Below are 19436 nucleotides of genomic sequence, written 5' to 3' on the forward strand. Positions count from 1 at the left end.
AATACAAAATAAAATTTAAAAAAATAAAAAATAAATTAAAAAAAAAAGATTCACTGCCCTCAGCCAGTGTTTCCACTGCTGTGCCTGGCAACAGTACAGCACATTGGTGCCATCCATTCTTCTGGCCCTGGAGAGGCCTTGCAGCCACTCCCAAGGGGAGTGGAGGGGAACTGTTTCTCCTCATGTGACCCAGGGGATCCTCAGTCCATGCTGTCCACTCTCGGTTCTCCACTCTCCTTCACCATAGGAGCACCACTAAACCGGGCTGGACCCCTGTAGTGGGCAGACTTCTACAACTTCAGATTTTGGGCTCCACTGCTTCTAATACCTTGTGGTACTCTATATAAGCAGGGCTCCTTCCCCTCCACAGCACCCGCAGTTCTTACCTCCCCCAAATCAAGTCTCCGCAGCTCCTACCTTCTACAATTCTACTTGTAGACTTGCAGTTTTGTTCTCTCAGTCCTCAGATTGATTTCTTGGGTGTTCAGAATGATTTGATTTTTATCTAGCTGTGTTTGAGGTACTAGGCAAGCTTAGGGTCCCCCTATTCCTCTACCATCTTAACTCCTCCCTCACCCTTTTTTTCTGTGGTTGGGTTCCTGATCTTTATTGAGTAAAGTTCTCAAGCGCTTTAGATAAGCTGTCTCATTTAGAACATTAGTGCTTTAAATAAGCTGTCTCAGTCCTTACAAGACCCCTTAGAAGTGTTATTACTCATTTTATGGGTGGTGGAACTGAAGCTCACAGAGATTTAGTGACTAACCCAGAACACTAGGCTCATTTATATAGATCTGGAATTTAAACCCAGATCTGACACCAAAGCCTCATGCACTCTTTCCATTCCTTTGGCCCTGTTCCATTTTATTCTGTGTAATCTCACTCATGTGTTCACATGTTTTTTTTCTTTGTTTCTTATTGACTCTCTGATAAGTTCACACATTTTCTTCTCTCCTTAAACTTTGAACCCAATCCCCAACTCATTATAGATAATTTAACCTACCACTTAACTAAATGATTGAGTGCATCCAGCAGAATTTCCTTCAACGTTATTTTCTTATCCTCTCTCGTTTCTCTGCCTCATTGCTTATACTTTCTATGTTCCTGATTCTTTTCTTCTGTCACCAAGGCTTGCTTCATGATTTATTCCTATTTTCTCACTCTTTCAAGCTCTCCTCTCAAGTTGATTATTTTTCTTCTACTTTAAAAAGGTTGGTAGGGACAGAACCCTGAAAAATATCCATTAAGTTTAGCATTTCTATGGTGATTGGTAATATTAGCAAGAGACCTCTCAGTAGAGTAATGCATACAGATTCCAGGAGGCAGAGGGGTGATGATTGAATAGGAGATGTGGAATTGAAAACCAGTGCAGACTTCTATAAAGAAAGGTTACAATGAAAAAGGGAGTGGGGGGAGCTGTATGATTGAAGGACAGGGTTTGTTGGTTTCTGTGTTTATTTTCTCAAGATAGATTTAAGTATGATAATATCCTAAAAGGCAAGAGGAAAAAGGGAGAGGTTTATGGAGTAAAACCTCAGATCCATAGAGTTAGCCTTAAAGGCTTTTCTATATAAACTATATGAATCTTTATAGACCCAACTGAATCTAAAGCTTTTCTTCATTGGCTCAGCAAGCAATTTTTATTTCTTCTGTAATTTGTTGTAGCAGTTCATGTATCTCTCATGATACTTAACATATATTCTCTGAAATTATATGATGCAAAATGTAGTTAAGAGCCCTGCTGTCTTGATTTGATTTCTGGCTTTACCACTTACCAGTTGTGTGGCTTTCCACTACTTATTCTTTTAGTACTCAAATTTTTTTATCTGTATCATGGGAATAATAGTTGTAGCTACTCATTCTTGTGAGGATTAACCTTTGTGAAGCTCTTAGAACAGGCGTTTTTCTCCTACTAAATTATAACGTCCTTAAGAATAAGAACCTGTTCTTTATATTACTTAATATACACAGCATAATTCATACATATAATAGTTCAGAATTTTATTTTTGAAGGAATAATGGAATATATACCCTGCATTTGTAGGTTAGCTGTTGAGTGTAAGAGTCCAATTGAGAATCACTGTCTATACATATTTTCTTACCTATAGAGATACTCAGACCTTATAGGACTAAATGCCAGGCAGCTGCAAGGCACTGAACCTTGACAATTTTAGCCAGGAAGACTTGGATGGGGATGTGGGATAGGAAGAATGAAAGAACTACAGGTACCTGTGAGAGGCAATAAAATCCTCTGTTGTAAAAGTTAGCATATTATTTAGGCCTAAAAAGCTCTTAATGAGAGTTATAAATATCCCCTGGGGCAATCAAGGCTAGTCACCATCCAAGTAGTGTCCTTTGCTTTGAGGAACACCAACCCAAGGTAGCTTCTATAACTAGAGTTTTAGTGAGTAGAAGTAGTGTAAATAGGGTAATATTGGGTGATTGGGAAAGGATATGCCTCAATTGGCTGAGGGACTAAGGAAAAAAACAAAAATAGATTAAAATTTTACTCTCAGTCAGCTCATTGCCCATTGTCTTATTTTGCCTTTCCTTCTAAATTTTTTATTATTGGTCTTGGAGAATTCCTGAACTACAGTGGAATCTCTAAAGCAGGGATGGCAAATATTGGTTTCATCCCATATGTCTCCTGATGTGTGGTTCTGAGAAGGAATATAATGGGAAAGAATGCCTTGATTAGTTAGCGGTGCCTTCCATAACTTAAGGAGAGGATTGGTAGGAGAGTCCATTCATAGCAGTGCCTCTTCTGCTTAAGACTGAACACAAGATAAATGGATTATCTAGGCAGTATTATGTGGTCAACTCTGATGCTTAATTATATAGAAAAATATCTTTAACTGACATTTTTTGATTAGCAGCCTTTCAGTGTCATAACTCGAATAACCTGTGGTTCCATCTATCCATTTGGCTTAACTTTTTTTAATTGAAATGCTTTTTTGCAATATCATGGCCTTCATTGGAACCCTATTTTGTCCTTTAAATGGGATTAATATTCAATGCCTTAGCTTCTCTTTCATGTATGTCTAGTTTCTTATATTTACTTTTTTTTCTATTAATAGACTTTATTCCTTAGAGCAATATTAGCTTCATAGCAAAATGGAGAGGAAGGTACAGAGATTTCCCATATACCCTCCTTATCCCTACCCTTGTATAGCCTCCCTCATTATCAGCATCCCCCAACAAAATTGCTCATTTGTTACAATTGATGGGCCTGTATTGACATATCATTATCACCCAAAGCCCATAGTTTACATTAGAGTTCACTCTTAGCTTTGTACATTCTATGGGCTTGGACAAATATATAATGACTTGAATCCAACATTAATTACATTATTATACAGAGTAATTTTATAGTCATAAAAATCCTATGTGCTCCACTTATTCATCTCCCACCTGTCATAAACCCTGATCTTTTTTTTTTTTTTTTTTCAACGTTTATTTATTTTTTGGGGGACAGAGAGAGACAGAGCATGAACGGGGGAGGGGCAGAGAGAGAGGGAGACACAGAATCGGAAACAGGCTCCAGGCTCTGAGCCATCAGCCCAGAGCCTGACGCGGGGCTCGAACTCACGGACCGTGAGATCGTGACCTGGCTGAAGTCGGACGCTTAACCGACTGCGCCACCCAGGCGCCCCAACCCTGATCTTTTTACTATCTCCATAGTTTTACCTTTCCCAGAATATTAGGTAGTAAAATTATACAGAATATGTTCTTTTCAGGCTGGCTTATTTCACTTAATAATATGCATTTAAGTTTCTTCCCTGTCTTTTTCTAGGTTGATGGTGGCTAGTTTCTTTTTAATGCTTAATAATAATCTGTTGTCTGAATTTACTACAGTTTATTTAACCGTTCACCAACTGAAAGATATCTTAATTGCTTCTAAGTTTTGGCAAAATGGATAGAGCTGCTGTAAACATCCGTGTGCAGGCTTTTGTGTAGACGTAAATTTTCTTATTTATTTATCTTTAATTTACATCCAAGTTAGTTAGCATATAGTGCAACAATGATTTCAAGAGTAGATTCCTTAATGCCCCTTACCCATTTAGCCCATCCCCCCTCCCACAGCCCCTCCACCAACCCTCTGTTTGTTCTCTATATTTAAGAGTGTTTTCTGTTTTGTCTCCCCCCCACCGTTGTTATATTATTTTTGCTTTCCTTCCCTATGTTCATCTGTTTTGTATCTTAAATTCTTCATATGAGTGAAGTCATGTGATATTTGTCTTTCTCTGACTAATTTCACTTAGCATAATACCCTCTAGTTCTATCCACAAAGGTGCAAATGGTATGTAGATGTAAATTTTCAACTCCTTTGGGTGAATACCGAGGAGTAAGAGTTCTGGATTGTATGGTAAGAGTATGTTTAGTTTTAAAAGAAATCACCAAACTGTATTTCAAAGTGGCTGTACCATTTTGCATTTTCACCAGGAATGAATGAGAGTTCTCTTGCTCCAAACATTCACCAGCATGTGATGTTGTCAGTGTTCTGTATTTTAGCTATACTAACAAGTGTAGTGGTATCTTACTGTTCTTTTAATTTGCAGTTTGCTGATGACATATAATGTAGAGCATCTTTTCATATGCTTACTTGCCATCTTTATATCTTCTTTGGTGAGGTGTCTTTTAATGTCTCTGACCCATTTTTATTGAGGTGTTTTCTTACTGACTCTTAAGAGTTATTTGATATTTTGGATAATAGTCTTTTATCAAGTATGTCTTTTGCAAATATTTTCTCCTAATCTGGTTTTTCTTTTTATTCTCTTGACAATATCTTTCACAAAGCAGAATTTTTTTAATTTAATGAAGCCTGACTTACCAGTTTTTTCAGTCATAGATTGTGTGTTTGGTGTCCTATCTAAAAAGTCATCTAGTTTCTCCTATATTATCTTGTTGGAGTTTTGTATAGTTTGTGTTTTATATTTAGTTCTATGATCCATTTTGAGTTAGTTTTTGTGAATGGTATAAGTCTTTGTCTTGATTCACTTGTTTGTTTGTATGTTTGTTTGTTTGTTTGTTTGTTTTAGAGAGAGAGAGAGACAGAGACAAAGTCCAAGCCGTGGAGAGGGACAGAGGGAGAGAAAGAGAATCTCAGGTGGACTCCGCAGTCAGTGCGGAGCCCAACACAGGGCTCAATCCCACAACCCTGGGATTGTGACCTGAGCTGAAATCAACAGAGAGGCCCAACACACTGAGCCACCCAGGTGCCCCTTGATTCACTTCTTTACATGTGAATACTCAGTATTCCAGTACCATTTGTTGAAAAAATGGTCTTTTCTCCCTCATATTGCTTCTGCTGCTTTGTCAAAGATCAGTTGAATATATTTGTGTGCATCTATTTCTGGGTTCTCTATTCTGTTCCAGTGATCTATTTATCTGTTCTTTGACCACTACCACACTGTCTTCATTGCTGTAGCGTTATAGTCTCGAAGTCAGGTAATGTCAGTTCTCCAACTTTGTTCTTCATTATTGTGTTAGCTATTCTTGGTCTTTTTGCCTCCTCCCAAACTTTACACTCAATTTGTGATATCCACAAATAACTTGCTGGGATTTTGATTGGGATTACATTGAATCTGTAGATCAAGTTGAGAATGACATCTTGACAGTATTGAGTCTCCCTATTGATAAACATGGATTATCACTCCATTTTTTGTGTATTCTTCTTTGTATATTTTTCTTTTTTAAATTTTTAATGTTTATTTTGAGAGAGAGAGAGAGAGAGAATGGCGGGGTGGGGGGGGCAGAGAGAGAGGGAGGCAGAGGGTCCAAAGTGGGCTCTGCACTGAGAGTGGAGAGCCCAATGCGGGGCTTGAACTCACAAGCTTTGAGATCATGACGTGAGCTGAAGTTGCTTAACCAACTGAGCCACCCAGGTGTCCCTGTATATTCACTTTTATTTAATCCATTTTTGTAATCTTTAGAAGTCACTTTTCCTGAGTCACTTCAGAAATATTTTATAGAGTTTTCCTGTTCTCTTGGAATCACTTGCTATTTGTTCCTTTTTGTATTGGCTTTCTAAGAGCTTTTCTCTCTGTCTTTTAAATATCCATGATGCCCAGCCAAATGTAATTTCTGGTATTGCATAGAAAAATTGTTCCTAGAATTGAATTCAATCACCTGATCTACATAGTTCATATCCATACTACGATATAATGCTTTCTCAGAAATTAGAGCAAAAATTCTTATTGACTACATAAAGGAAATAGAGGAGAATTGTGGTACATAATTCCTGCCCTCAAGAAGCTTGTAGTTTGGTAAGAAACCACACTTAAACATATGAAAAGTAAGACTTTTAGATAATAATTCTAGTATTAGGTAATAATTCTACTAGTATATACTAGTATTCTAGTATTAGATAATAATTCTAGTATCTACTGAATTCTAGTATTCAGTACTCCATAGAGGAGTACCTGATTAACATATATTAATTGAATACATAATACTGACTCTGGAACTCATAGGAGAGAGTGATTTACTTTAGGCAGGTTAGTCAGGGAAAACTTTATTACACTCATGGAAATTGAACTTAGTCCTAAAATATGAACAAATTTTGGATAACAGATTAATCCATATTTCTTATGGATGAGTTTCACAATACTTTGTTCTTCAATTTTTTCTTTAAAACTTTAAATGAACTGTTTTCTTTTAATTATATTTTCTATCCAATATAGTTATAACAAACACTTGAAAATGTTTGACATACCAGCTGCCTTCAATTTTTTATTCCTATGTTTTGTCACAGGGATCCTGATTTTCAACTGCTACAGGAAGGACAAAGGTATGGTTGAATCAGTATTACTTACCTTCTATATATTTATGTTAATAGAAACATTAAGAGTAAACCAGGTGATACGAGCTTTTGGACTTCCTGTGTTGATGCATGAGGTAAGTGCCCATTTTAGCCCACACAAAGAAATATTTGCCTTGTACAGCTTTTTCTTTTGTGATAGTAAGATGATGTGTTTGATCTGTATGATTTATTGTACAGCTGTTCCTACAATGAAGTCTAATTGAACCTGTTGAAATACGACACAAACATAGCTTCCATCTGAGATACTGTGCTTCTTTGTCAACTAGATTATGCCAATTACATTTGTTGAAAGGTTTTTTTAGTCTTATTTTATAGGATTTCAAAGCTTAATATGCCAATTATGTATTATTTGGAAGAGTGTCTAAAGCATTAATAGAAAAATTCCAAGTTGTGATATTTTTCTTAACTGTTCTTGTGGTGTTGCTTGCCCAATCGTGACTATTTCTCAAAACACATTCTTATATCTTTTATCAGCATAAATTTTCCTGGTTTTTAGCCACTATTTTAGTACATGGAATTGAGCACAAGTAAGAGATATTTATTTATTGATATATATTTTAAATTTATAGCTTCAAAGTAATATAGAAAAATATAATTACTTTAAAATTCCAAGAGAAAGTATGAAACCTATGAAAGTCAAATTGTTCTAATTTTTTTTTAACATTATGCTTACTTCAGGTACAAGAGACAGTCTCGTGGCTATATAGGTTAGATTCTAACTAAAAAATGGTATCTAATACTGAATAAACTTGTTATCTTTTCTTTATTCCCATCCACAACCTTACTGTTTTGTTTTGTTTTGTTTTTTTATGTTTTATTTATTTTTGAAAGAGAGAGGGGAAAGTGCAAGCAAGGGAAGGTCAGAGAGAGAGGGAGACACAGAATCCTTAGACAGGCTCTGGGCTCTGAGCTAGCTGTCAGCACAGAGCCTGACACAGGGTTCGAATGCACCAACCATGAGATCATGACCTGAGCCTAAGTTGGACAGTTAACTGACTAAGCCCCCACAACCTTACTTTCAACTCTGTTTTTCTTTTTCTTTCTTTATACTTCCACCAAGCATGCTTTTTTTTTTTTTTTTAATGTTGCATTATTTTATTTTAGTCTATTTTTTTAATCATTTAAAAAATGAATATCCTTTTGGGGGAGCAGTTTTAAGTGTATAGAAAAATTGCTTGAAAAGTAGAAAGTTCCTACATACCCTCACAATTCCCTGCCCCCACTTACACAGAATTACAAAGAGTTCTTTTAAAGTTCTGATATGTGCATTTGCTGGAGAGTAGTTTCTCACCTAACATTTCCTATCTCAGGTTTGTATAGACAAAGCTACTCTTTTCCTTCACCTTTTCATAATTCTTAATCTTTTTAAAACCCAGTTGAAAATTGAAGCAGGGAGCCTAGGTTGCTCAGTTGATTAAGTGTGCGATTCTTGGTTTCAGCTCAGGTAATGATCTCATGGTTTGTGGGATCGAGCCCCACATTTGTGCTGACAGTGTGGAGCCTGCTTGGGATTCTCTCTCTCCTCGTTCTTAGTCCCTCCTCCCTCTCTCCCTCTCTCTGTCTCTCTCAAAATAAGTAAACATTAAAAATTTTTTTTAATTAAAAAAAATGAAAATTGAAGGAACATAGTCAAAGGGAAAACTACTGTCTTTTATTTTTAGCATTCTATAATAACTCTCGGTTTTCAAATACAATATCTTTCATTGACAAATATTAATTTTCTTTATTTTATTTTTTGCTAAGACTTTCTTGTGATTTTTATCTATGGAATTTCCTGTATAACTATCAACCATAATTGGGAAAGGTTTAAACATGTCTTTTTACCTTGTTATCTTTCAAAACCTAAACAGAGTTTCTGTAATACATTTTTTTGAGAAAGCAGGAATGAAGTTTTCAAAAGAAAACCTTTTTTTAAAAAGTATATATAAAATAGTCACAGAACAGTAACAGGCAGAGGCACCTGAGTGGTTCATTCGGTTAAGTGTCCAACTCTTGATCTCCGCTCAGGTCTTGATCATCAGGTCATGAGTTTAAAAATAGAAAAAAAGAAAGAAAGAAAAAGAAATGTAGCAAGCAAAAATCAAAATAATTCAGTAGGATGAAATTATCAAGGTTTTTTTTTTTCTTTTTGCTGTACTCCTTTAACACTTTAAAAAACGGGAAAAAAGAAAGAAGATGGTAGAATTATATCAAATAAATAAGATGCAGAGAAATCATAGATTATATAGCATTCTTCGAAAACACGTATATGTGTATATGTGTGTATCTACGGAAATACATATAGATATATAGATAGATGTATATATAATCTATAGGCAATGCTTGAAAGTTACAAAATATAAATAACTGTGGGACGTTTTGCTTTTTCATTATAGTTATTTTGTTTCTTTCCTTCTACAGTGGCCATTCTGGAAAGGAAGTACAGCTATGCACTAAGGCCATTAAAACATCAGATATTGACAATCCTGGCCATTTTGAGAAGCATTATGAATCTAGTTCTTCTAGCACTCATAGTGACAGTAACAGTGACAATGAGCAAGACTTTGTTTCCTCCATTCTACCAGGAAACAGACTGGTAGATGCAATGGGTGTAAGTCCAAAGCTGCACAAAAAAAGCATAATGAAAAAGAAAGCCGGCCATAAAGCTAACTCCAACCATGAAGACAAAGAACAGACAGTAATAGATGTCTCTGAGCAGCTAGGCAATTGCACATTAGATAGTCAGGAGAAAGCTGCTGCTTGTGAACTTCCTTCACAGAAAGTAAGTACTCAGATTTCTCCAAATAGTCCTTTGCAAGAAAAAGTAGAAGTTACAGAAAATTCTGGAAATAAATACAGTAGTTCAAAAGTAACTCTAGTAGGCATAAGTAAGAAAAGTGCTGAGCATTTTAAGAGAAAGTTTGCCAAATCAAACCAGGTTTCTAGATCAGCCTCTAATTCAGTGCAGATGTGCCCTGAAGTTGCAAAGGCAAACTTACTTAAAGTCCTGAAGGAGACTTTGATTGAGTGGAAGACAGAAGAAACTTTGAGGTTTTTGTATGGCCAGAATTATGCTTCTTTGTGTCTGAAACTCTCTTCAGCCTCTCTGGTTAAAGAAGAAGAACTTGATGAAGATGACCTAGATTGTGACCTAGACAGACATTCTCCTTCCCTGCAGGGATCTCAGAATAGCTTGGATGAGTCTTTACCTTTTAGGACTTCAGATACAGCCAGTAAACCACTACCAAGTTATGAGAATTTGAAAAAAGAAACTGAAACCTTAAATCTAAGGATAAGGGAGTTTTATAGAGGACGATATGTTTTGAATGAAGAAACTACCAAATCACAAGACTCAGAAGAGGTATGTCTTAATGATGATGGGTTTTGGGGGCACCTGGGTGGTTCATTCACTTAAGCATTGGACTCTTGATTTCAGTTTAGGTCATGATCTCACAGTTTGTGAGATCAAGCCCAGCGTCAGGCTCTGGGATAACAGCCTGGAGCTTGTATGGGATTCTCTCTCTCCTCTCTCTCTGTCTGCCCCTCCCCCCACTCATGCTTTTTTTTCTCTCTCTCAAGATAAATGGACTTAAAAAAAAAAAACGATAATGAGTTTTCTATGCTGCTAGAATATGAAACACTCACCATAGCAAACCTTGGAACAGGAGTAATACTGAAGAAATAATTGTTAAATTTTCAAGTTTGTTTAGTTCAGTTTTTTGTTTTCAAATGCCATCCCTAGGGACTCCTTGGTGGCTCAGTCAGTTGAGGGTCTGACTCTTGGTTTTGGCTGTGGTAATGATTACATAGTTTGATAGGTTTGAGCCCCGCATCTGCCAGTGCAGATCCTGCTTGGGACTCTCTGTCTATCCCTGTCTCTGCCCCTCCCCTGCTCGTGCTATCTCTCTGTCTCTCAAAATAAATTAATTTTATTTATTTATTTTAATGTTTATTTTTGCAACAGAGAGAGACAAAGCCTGAGCAAGGGAAGGCCAGAGAGAGAGAGATACAGAATCCGAAGCAGGATTCAGGTTCTGAGCTGACAGCACAGAGCCCAACGTGGGGCTTGAACCCACGAACCATGAGATCATGACCCGAACTGAAGTCAGAGGCTCAACCAGCTGAGCCACCCAGGCGCCCCTAAATAAATTAATTAAAAACAATTTTTTTAAATGCCATCTCCAGTAGTGGCATAATTGCTTTCCAAATAAGTTGAAATTCGCCCCCAGAAAATTTCACAAATGTGTAATATTTTTCTCCAGTATAGAAATAGCCTAGAATTGGGGACAGTTTTCTTTAAAACCTAGTTCTTCATATAACATGTAGACTCTCTGAAGAGGTTTATTTATTTATTTTTGTACCAACAAATATTCTTTGTATTTTGGTATTTCAAATTTCTGCATGGGGTATATATCTTTGTATTTTATTTCCAATAGAACTGTATACAGTGGAGTAGACTTACTAGCTGAATGGTAAAGTATTTGGGTATTATTTAGCAAGCAGGCCAATTTAAAATAATATTAATGAAAATAATATAGTAAAGGAGACTTATTGAGAAATAATGGACATAAGAGAAAATAGAGCATACCAGGTAAACCTAGGTTTTAGTATTAGCTATGTCATTTATTACTGTATGAAAAGTTGGTCTCTTGAGTCTGATAGCTTTCCTTGCTCACTTGTTAAGAATTTAAAAAATAATGTATGTAAAGCATTTATCACAGTGCCTTAGATAAAATTGATGCTCAGTAAATAGTAATTCTCTGTAGAGACTAAATGTCTCTTGGGGGGTTCTCTCGGTATTTCTCTTACCCGTTTTTGGTTTGATGTGTAGCTTGGGAAATGAAGTTATTTGGCATGAAGAGGAGTACGTGATAACCTTCTTTTTATGACAAAACTTTGTTACTAAAGATTTGTGAGTAAATGTGGCTCTAAATTTAAGAACACATTTGGAGATTTAGAAAGAGGATGAAAGTGGAAATAGAGTAAAAGTTTAGAAATTTCTTATATAGAATGCTACCTAGCCTAGTACTATATTTTTGAATCACTTCAACTGTATTATTAGACAGTATTCATAACTTTTATAATCAGCCTGAAGAAACCTGATCTCTGTCACTCAGCTGCATAAACTACCTTAATATAACATTCGTTTTATCATTTTTGTGTTTATAAGCTTTAAACAAGAAAAATACCTAAGAAAGAAAATGAAAATTGACTATTCCTTTGTTGCATAACATTAAAACTTTTTCGTTCATGTAAAATACAGATAGTAAGTGTACAACTCGTTGAATTACCACAAAAGAACACAGCCTTGTAATCATTACCCAGGCCAAGAAATTTGAGTAAAACAGAGGCCCAACTATGTCTTCTCCTGATTATATCCTCTTTCCAAATTGAATAACTATTATAATAACATACATTAGTTTTGCCAATTTTGAACTGTATTAAATGAATTCACATAGTATATATTCTTTGGTTTTCAATTTATTTCATGCAACATTATGTTTGTGAGTTATTTATGTTGTTCCATGCGGCTGTACTTCATTCTTTCATTGCTGCATAGCATTCCCTTAGAGAAATATATCCCAATTTATTCATATTAATGGGCATTTAGGCTTTTCCAGTGTGGGGCTGTGGTGTCTGAGCTTTCTTGTTTATATCTCTCTTCTAAGGTATAGGTATTTATGTTGGGTATGTATATCATTTTGGGGTCATAATATATGTGTATATGCAACTATACTGGATAATGCCAAACAGTTTTCCAAAATGGTTTTGCAGGTTTATATTCCACTGCCACTATATGAGAGTTTCCATGACTCCACATTCTTTACCAGTACTTGATATTGTTACTTTTCACATTTCTGGTGGTATTACTTTTTGGTTATAACACATTTCTCTGATGATTAATGAGTTGTGCACTGTTTCATTTGCTTTTTGACCTTTTGGAGTGTCTCTTTTGTTAAGTATCTTTTCAAGTGTTTTTCCCATTTATCTGTAGGAATATCCAGGTATTTTTTTCTTACTGATTTTGTAGGAATTCTTTATTCAGGATTCAAACCCATTTTTAATTGGGTGTATTACAAATATTGTCTTCTACTCTGAGACTTGCCTTTTCACTCTCATTAATGATATCTTGAGTTCAGTTTATTAATTGTAGCCTTTAATGACTTCTCTAAGAAAATAATCTTTGTTTATCCCGGGTTATTTCATCTTCTAGAAGCTTTGTTTTTCCTTTCATATTTAGATCTGCAATTCACCTGGAATTGATTTTTGTTTATGATGAGGATGATGGGTCAGATTTCATTGTTTTCCTTTGGGAAAATGTGTCTACATTAAAGTTTGAGAAGCACTATTGATTTTTGCAGGGTGGGGGTGTTGTTCATTAGTTACTGAGAAAGATGGGAGAGATGGGTCAAAAATCTGTCACCATAATTATGGTTTGATTATTTCTCCTTTTAGTTTAGTGAATTTTACTGTTAGTATTTTGAGACCATGTTATATGGTGTTTAAAAAAAAAGATTGTTATGTCTTCCTGGTAAATCAAACCTCAGTATTATGGAGTGACTTTTCTCTACATTGATGATTTTTTTCTCTTTTACTCTACTTTGCTGGCATTAGCATTCTTCATTAGTATTTTCAAGGACTATCCGCTTTTACTTAGGCTGGTAATCTTTATTATGTAGAGAATTTAGCCTATTTACATTCAGTATCCTAAGTGATATGTTTGGGCTTAAATCTCATCCCACTCATTGCTTTCTGCTTGTCCCACCTGTTCTATGTTCTTTCTCTCCTTTCTTTCTTTGAATTAAATATCATTATTTCATTGTTTACCCTCTGTTAGCTTGTTTTAAATGTTATTTGACTAACCATTAAGTGGTTACTGTAAAGAGTAAAACTTGAATTAACTGAATTATTATAAAAGTCTAATATAAGTTAATTTTTTTTGCTTCCTTAACAGTCCCTTAGAAACTTCAATTCTATTTACCCTCTCTTTGCTTATGTGCTCTTGTTGTCTATTTTTATTCTCTCTGTATTTTTTTTAATATATTTTTTTTAATGTTTATTTACCTTTGAGAGAGAGAGAGAGAGCACAAGTAGGGGAGGGGGAGAGAGAGAGGGAGACAAAGAATCCATAGCAGGCTCCAGGCTCTGAGCTGTCAGCACAGAGCCCGATGCAGGGCTTGAACCCATGAACTATGAGATCATGACCTGCGCCAAAGTTGGACACTTAACCAACTGAGCCACCCAGGCGCCCTTTGTCTCAGTATTTTAAATCGTGTAAGATTATTAATAGTCAATATTCAGTTGGAGTTATCCAATTAATTACTCTTCTATTGTTTTTCCTTCCTGCATCTCTATTCTTCCATTACAGATTATTTGTCTTGGGCCTGAAGAATATCCTGTATTTTGATTAGTGCAGTTTGCTAATGATAAATTTTCTCAGTTTTTGTCAGAAAATTCTTTATTTTACTTTCATTTTTGAAGGACATTTTTCTGGGTATTGAATTCTAGATTAGCATTTTTTTCAGGCAATTGAAAATATTTCTTTGTCCTTTGGCTTTCATTTATTTCTCTTATTGCTACTTGTTTGAAAATACTGTTTTTCTTCTGTTAGCCACTTTTAAAATTTTTTTGTCTTTGGTTACTGTCAATTTTAGAATGCTTGGCCTACATGTGATTATTATTGTATTTATTCTTTTGGCACTTGTAATACTTGAATCTTAATTTGGTTTCTTTATCAGTTTTGGAATAGTCTCAATTATTATCTCTATAGATACTTCTTCTGTCTCATTCTTCCTTTCCTCTCTGTCTGGTACTCCAGTTACAGACACGTTAATCTTTTCCACTGTATCTTCTGTGTCTCATATTCTTTTGCGCTTTGTATTATGTATGTATGTGGGAGGGGGTGTTAGGTGTGACTGTGCTTTATTCTGAATAATTTCTAAATCACTATTCTCTCTTCAGTCTTTTTTACTATATTATTAAACATATTCATTAAGTTCTCACTTTAGAATACTGTATTTTTCAGGGTGCCTAGGTGGCTTAGTCAGTTAAACATTGATTTCATTTGGTTCAGGTCATGATCTTGGTTTGTGAGTTCAAACCCCACGTCAGGCTCTGTGCTGACAGCACAGCACAGAGCCTGCTTGAGATTTTCTCTCCCTCTCTCTGCCCCTCCCCTGATCACATGTGCATGCATGCTCTCTCTCAAAATAAGTAAATTAAAAAAAAAAAGAATACTGTATTTTTCAGTTTGAGAATTTTCCTTTGGTTCTTTTATATAGTTTTCAGTTCTCTACAGAAATTTTCAGTCTTGTCATTTTTCTTTAAATACATCAACAGTTATTTTGAATAAAGCTGATAACTTCATCGTCTGGATTCCCTGGGGGTTGTTTTCCATGGGCTAAAGTTTCAGATTTTGACCATGTTGTCTTGTTTTCTTACTGCTTTATTATATGGCAAACATTGTATATTAAAAATTACAGATAATTTGAGACTGAAGTTAAAACAGATTTATGTTGGCTTCTAGCAGATGATTTGTAGTTGTCCCACATCTTGCTTAATCCAGTCATGGATTAAAATGATTTAAAGCTGGGCTTCAGTCTCTGTAAGAGCCAGTCTGTTTCCTATTCATTCTTAGTCTTAGTAGTCCTTCTAAGTCAGGCTTTGGGGGAGAGAGTTGTCAGTACAGTCTCGGCATTCCCCAAGCTCTAATGCTTATTAGAAGATGCTCAAGTTCTCAGTATCTGAATTGCTTCTTTTGGAATTAGTCACTGCCTCTCTGGAATTACCTTCTCTAGAATCTCTGGCCATAATTATTTACTGCCTTGTTAGTTCTCTGATGTTTTCAAACAAATATGGGTATTTTCCCAGTGTTTTTTCAGTTCTCAGCAGGAGGAATGGTTTGAATTACCTTGTCTGCCATTTCTAGAAGTGGAATTCCCCATAATATATTTATAGTATTTGCTAATTTTAAAACTTTAATCTCCAACATTTGTATAGCATTTATCAGTTTACAAATTTCTTTCATGTACATTTTCTCATTTAATAAAGAAGGTATTAGCATCCCTTTATACAGATGAGAAAACACTCTCAAAAGTAGGCATAGGACTTAAGTTTACATCAACCTAATGACTGAACCAATACTCAAATTTAAATCTTCTAATTCTCAAGTCTAGTTTTTATTCTGCCATTCCCTAGGTATAAACTTTTGTTTTAATGTTTATTGTTCTTACCAGAGAAAGAATGTACGTTTATGATTTTGCTTTGTTTTGTTTAAAAATGTGATTCAGCAAGATCCCACCTTTCCGCTGATAGATTCAAGTTCTCAGAACCAGATTAGAAAACGCATCGTACTTGAAAAGTTGAGTAAAATGTAAGTATGTAATTGTCATTCCACTGTTACAATATTTTGAATTAATTTGGTATTTGTAGGTTCATAATTTAGACTAATTTTTATCCTTCAATTTTGAACAGTTTGAAAAATGTGAAAAGTTTACATGGATGTCTTTGCCTGAGAAATTGGAATTTTTAAGATATATTGCCAAGGAAATATTGAAATTAAGTTTTGTGCAGAAGACACAGAAGCACATAATAAAAGTTGAGAATATGGGAGTAGAAAACCAAACTATGTCACCTCCACTTAATAATCCAGTGAAGTCAGGGAAAAAATACCAAAGCTAGACCATTTAAATACTGATTTGTGGTATATGTGTCATATCAGTTTCACATGTGAATGAAACTTTATGAAGTTTTAACGGTCTGTTAACTCACTCTGCATACATATTTATTTATAGAACCATTTCACACTCAGCAACTTAAGAGTTTTTGTTCAAGTCAACTTTGCACTTTAGTTTTAAGCTTCCCGTCGTGGAAATTATTTTTCTTGTAATTGCCCAGTGATGAATGAGATTTAAAAAATTGTAATCTTGATTTGTCTTTCAAAGGAAGTTTGAAAAATCTTTTTTCCAGAGGTGTAAGGGCTGTCTTGAACTTTTAAATCTCCACTTTCTTTCTTGAGGAGAAAAATGTAAGGGTGTTTTCAGTCATTGTTTAAGGTGTGCATATGGATTAGGGGCACCTGGCTGACTCAGTCGGTACAGCATGTGACTCTTGATCTCAGGGTTATGAATTCGAGCCCCATTTGGGTGTAGAGATTACTTAAAAATAAAATCTAAAAAGTGTGCATATAGATTAGTCTTAATTTTGTAGTAGTTCAAAACTAAGAAAAACATAATCTTCTGGAAGCCTTGGTATTTTGAGCAGCTTGCTTCTGTAAGTTTTACATTTTAAATAATTATTTAAATTAATATTTGTTGAGTGCCTATTATGTTAAGCTTCTCATAGACAGTAAAGCTGTTTTTAGTTTTGCCTTTTATATGGTCCTATACTTAGACATTGTTTCTGTGTAATAGAAACAGGTTAGAAATAGAAATAGGTTAGAAAACAGTAAAAGTCACCATCTGTCTGATTCATAGAACAAGAAGATATCAATCCTTGACTGTAGTTATATAGATTTGAAACGTTAGTATGGATTATTGATACTGGTATGTAATCAGTAGATAAGGATTTATCGGAAAATAATTTTCTAGACATTTCAAAACAGCTAATGAAAGGACCCAGTTTTAAATTTAAGACCACATAGCTATGCCATTGAAGGAATTCTATTCCTCCTGGGTTTTGGCTGCAATAGATGACAAAAGGAGCCCTGCCAGAAGACCAAATTATTGATAACAGCTCAAGAACTAAATGTGAGAAGAGGTGGAATAACTTTAAAGAGAAAGAAACACAAAGAACACTAAAAACAAAATAATTATTGACACAGAGGTTTTTTTGGTTGTTTATGCAAGTAGTTGAGGTTTTCTTTGTTATAAAATGAAGATATTTTTAAAAATAATAAAAAAATCAAAATAAGACCTTTTGGTTTTTGATTAGAACAAACCAATTGTAAACAGGCTTTTTTTTTGTTTTTTGGATAACTGGAGAAAATGAAATATGTACTGGGTATTAGGTGATATTAAGGAAGTGTTAATTTGGTTAGGTATGATCATTTTATTATGATTTTGTAAGAAAATGCTGCTGTATTTTTTAAAAAAGAAAGAAAATGCTGTTGTATTTAGAGATAAATAAGGAAATATTTAGGGATCAAATTACATGTCAGGGATTTACTTTTTTTTTTAATTTTTTTTTTAATGTTTATTTATTTTTGATAGAGAGAGGGAGGGAGGGAGGGAGGGAGGAAGGTACAGAGAGAGAGGGAGATACAGAATCCAAAGCAGGCTCAGGCTCCAGGGGTCAGCACAGAGACCAATGTGGGGCTGGAACTCACAGACTGCAAGATTATGACATGAGCCAAAATTGGTACCTCAACTGACTGAGCCACCCAGGTGCTTAGGAATTCACTTTAAAATGGTACTGGCAAGGAGAGGAAAGAAGGAAGAAAAAATGCAGTAAATATAACAAAATATTGGGAGGTTGAATTTGGAAATAGATAATAGAGTTGCTATTGCTGTTTCCTCTGTTTTGAAATATATCTGAAACTTGCATAATTAAAAAAGTCGTACATACTTATTGCAGCAGATTGAGGCAGTGCAAAATTGTATAAGAAGGAAGATAACCTATAATCCCTAGTAATGTTTTGATGTTTATCTTTGATGTATACATGATGTCTGGTGTGTGTATATTCATTCCCTTTGGTTCTCTCTGTTATAGTATAAACCTGGAAGGAATGAAACGTGTTTGAAATACACAGTATATCAGATACAGTATCATTATATATAAGTTTTTATAAAAATGGGGTAATACTCCATAGGCATTTTTCACTTAATATACCATATTTTTCCACATTATAAATATGTAGATTTATATTATTTTAAAGGTTTTATTATATTCCATTATATGGAATATTTGTATATCATAATTATATGTGTATATCATAATTTATGATCATCTGTTGATGGACATTTGTTTCCATTTTTCACTACTAAAAATATTTCTGCGTAAGCAACTTTTTTATGTTATCTGATTATTTCTTTAGGATAAATTTTTTCCTAGTAAAACTCTTGGGTCAAAGACTAGCCGCATTTAAAACGTTAACATATATTGTCAGTTGCTCACTAAAAAAGTACTAATTTTTACTCCCACCATAAGAATTTAATAAGGAGAAATAGGCCACACTCCTAACTTAGTCTAATATTCAAAAGTAAAGGTAAGAAAAACCCGAGACCAGAATACAGATAGTAGCCAAAACAATGTTTCTCAGTGTCTCATACTGTAGCATAGCCTGTGACTTGGAGTGTGGGGTTATTATGAATTATATCCTTATGACTTCTCACCAGTCACATCCTAGCTTAACTGCCTCTACCTAAGTGCCATTCTTACGTATGGAAAATCCAGACTTAGGCAAACCTCAAAGAGTATGTGTGTATAATTAAATTATATTTTAAAATAAATGTATTTTTTTTTATTTTCAGAGTGCCTGGACTTTTGGGGCCTCTTCAGATCACATTAGGAGATATTTATGCACAGCTTAAAAATCTCGTTCGAACTTTCAGGTTGGTGTTAATATTACAGTTTTCCTTCTCAGTTATTTTGACTTCATGCAGCTGTCTTGCAGAATCCATAGGTAGACTGTGTTACC

At 34.8% G+C, this 19436-nt stretch overlaps 1 protein-coding gene across 5 annotated transcripts in view; it reads left to right on the plus strand.

The window, feature by feature from the left end:
- RPAP2 (RNA polymerase II associated protein 2) overlaps positions 1-19436 on the plus strand; it is a 100011-nt gene that overhangs the window by 29845 nt on the left and 50730 nt on the right. For all 5 annotated transcript variants that reach the window (XR_005788757.1, XM_040470976.1, XM_040470977.1 and 2 more), the window contains exons 7-10: positions 6752-6787; positions 9221-10160; positions 16090-16172; positions 19270-19350. Coding sequence is in view for 4 of the 5 variants with exons in the window: in XM_040470976.1 (XP_040326910.1) it covers positions 6752-6787; positions 9221-10160; positions 16090-16172; positions 19270-19350 (1140 nt within the window). In the remaining variant the exon portion in view is untranslated. The remainder of the gene's footprint in view (positions 1-6751; positions 6788-9220; positions 10161-16089; positions 16173-19269; positions 19351-19436) is intronic.

Source organism: Herpailurus yagouaroundi, unplaced genomic scaffold (genome assembly GCF_014898765.1).
Source record: "Herpailurus yagouaroundi ecotype Mexico unplaced genomic scaffold, PumYag 77, whole genome shotgun sequence".
Taxonomy (NCBI): Eukaryota; Metazoa; Chordata; class Mammalia; order Carnivora; family Felidae; genus Herpailurus; species Herpailurus yagouaroundi.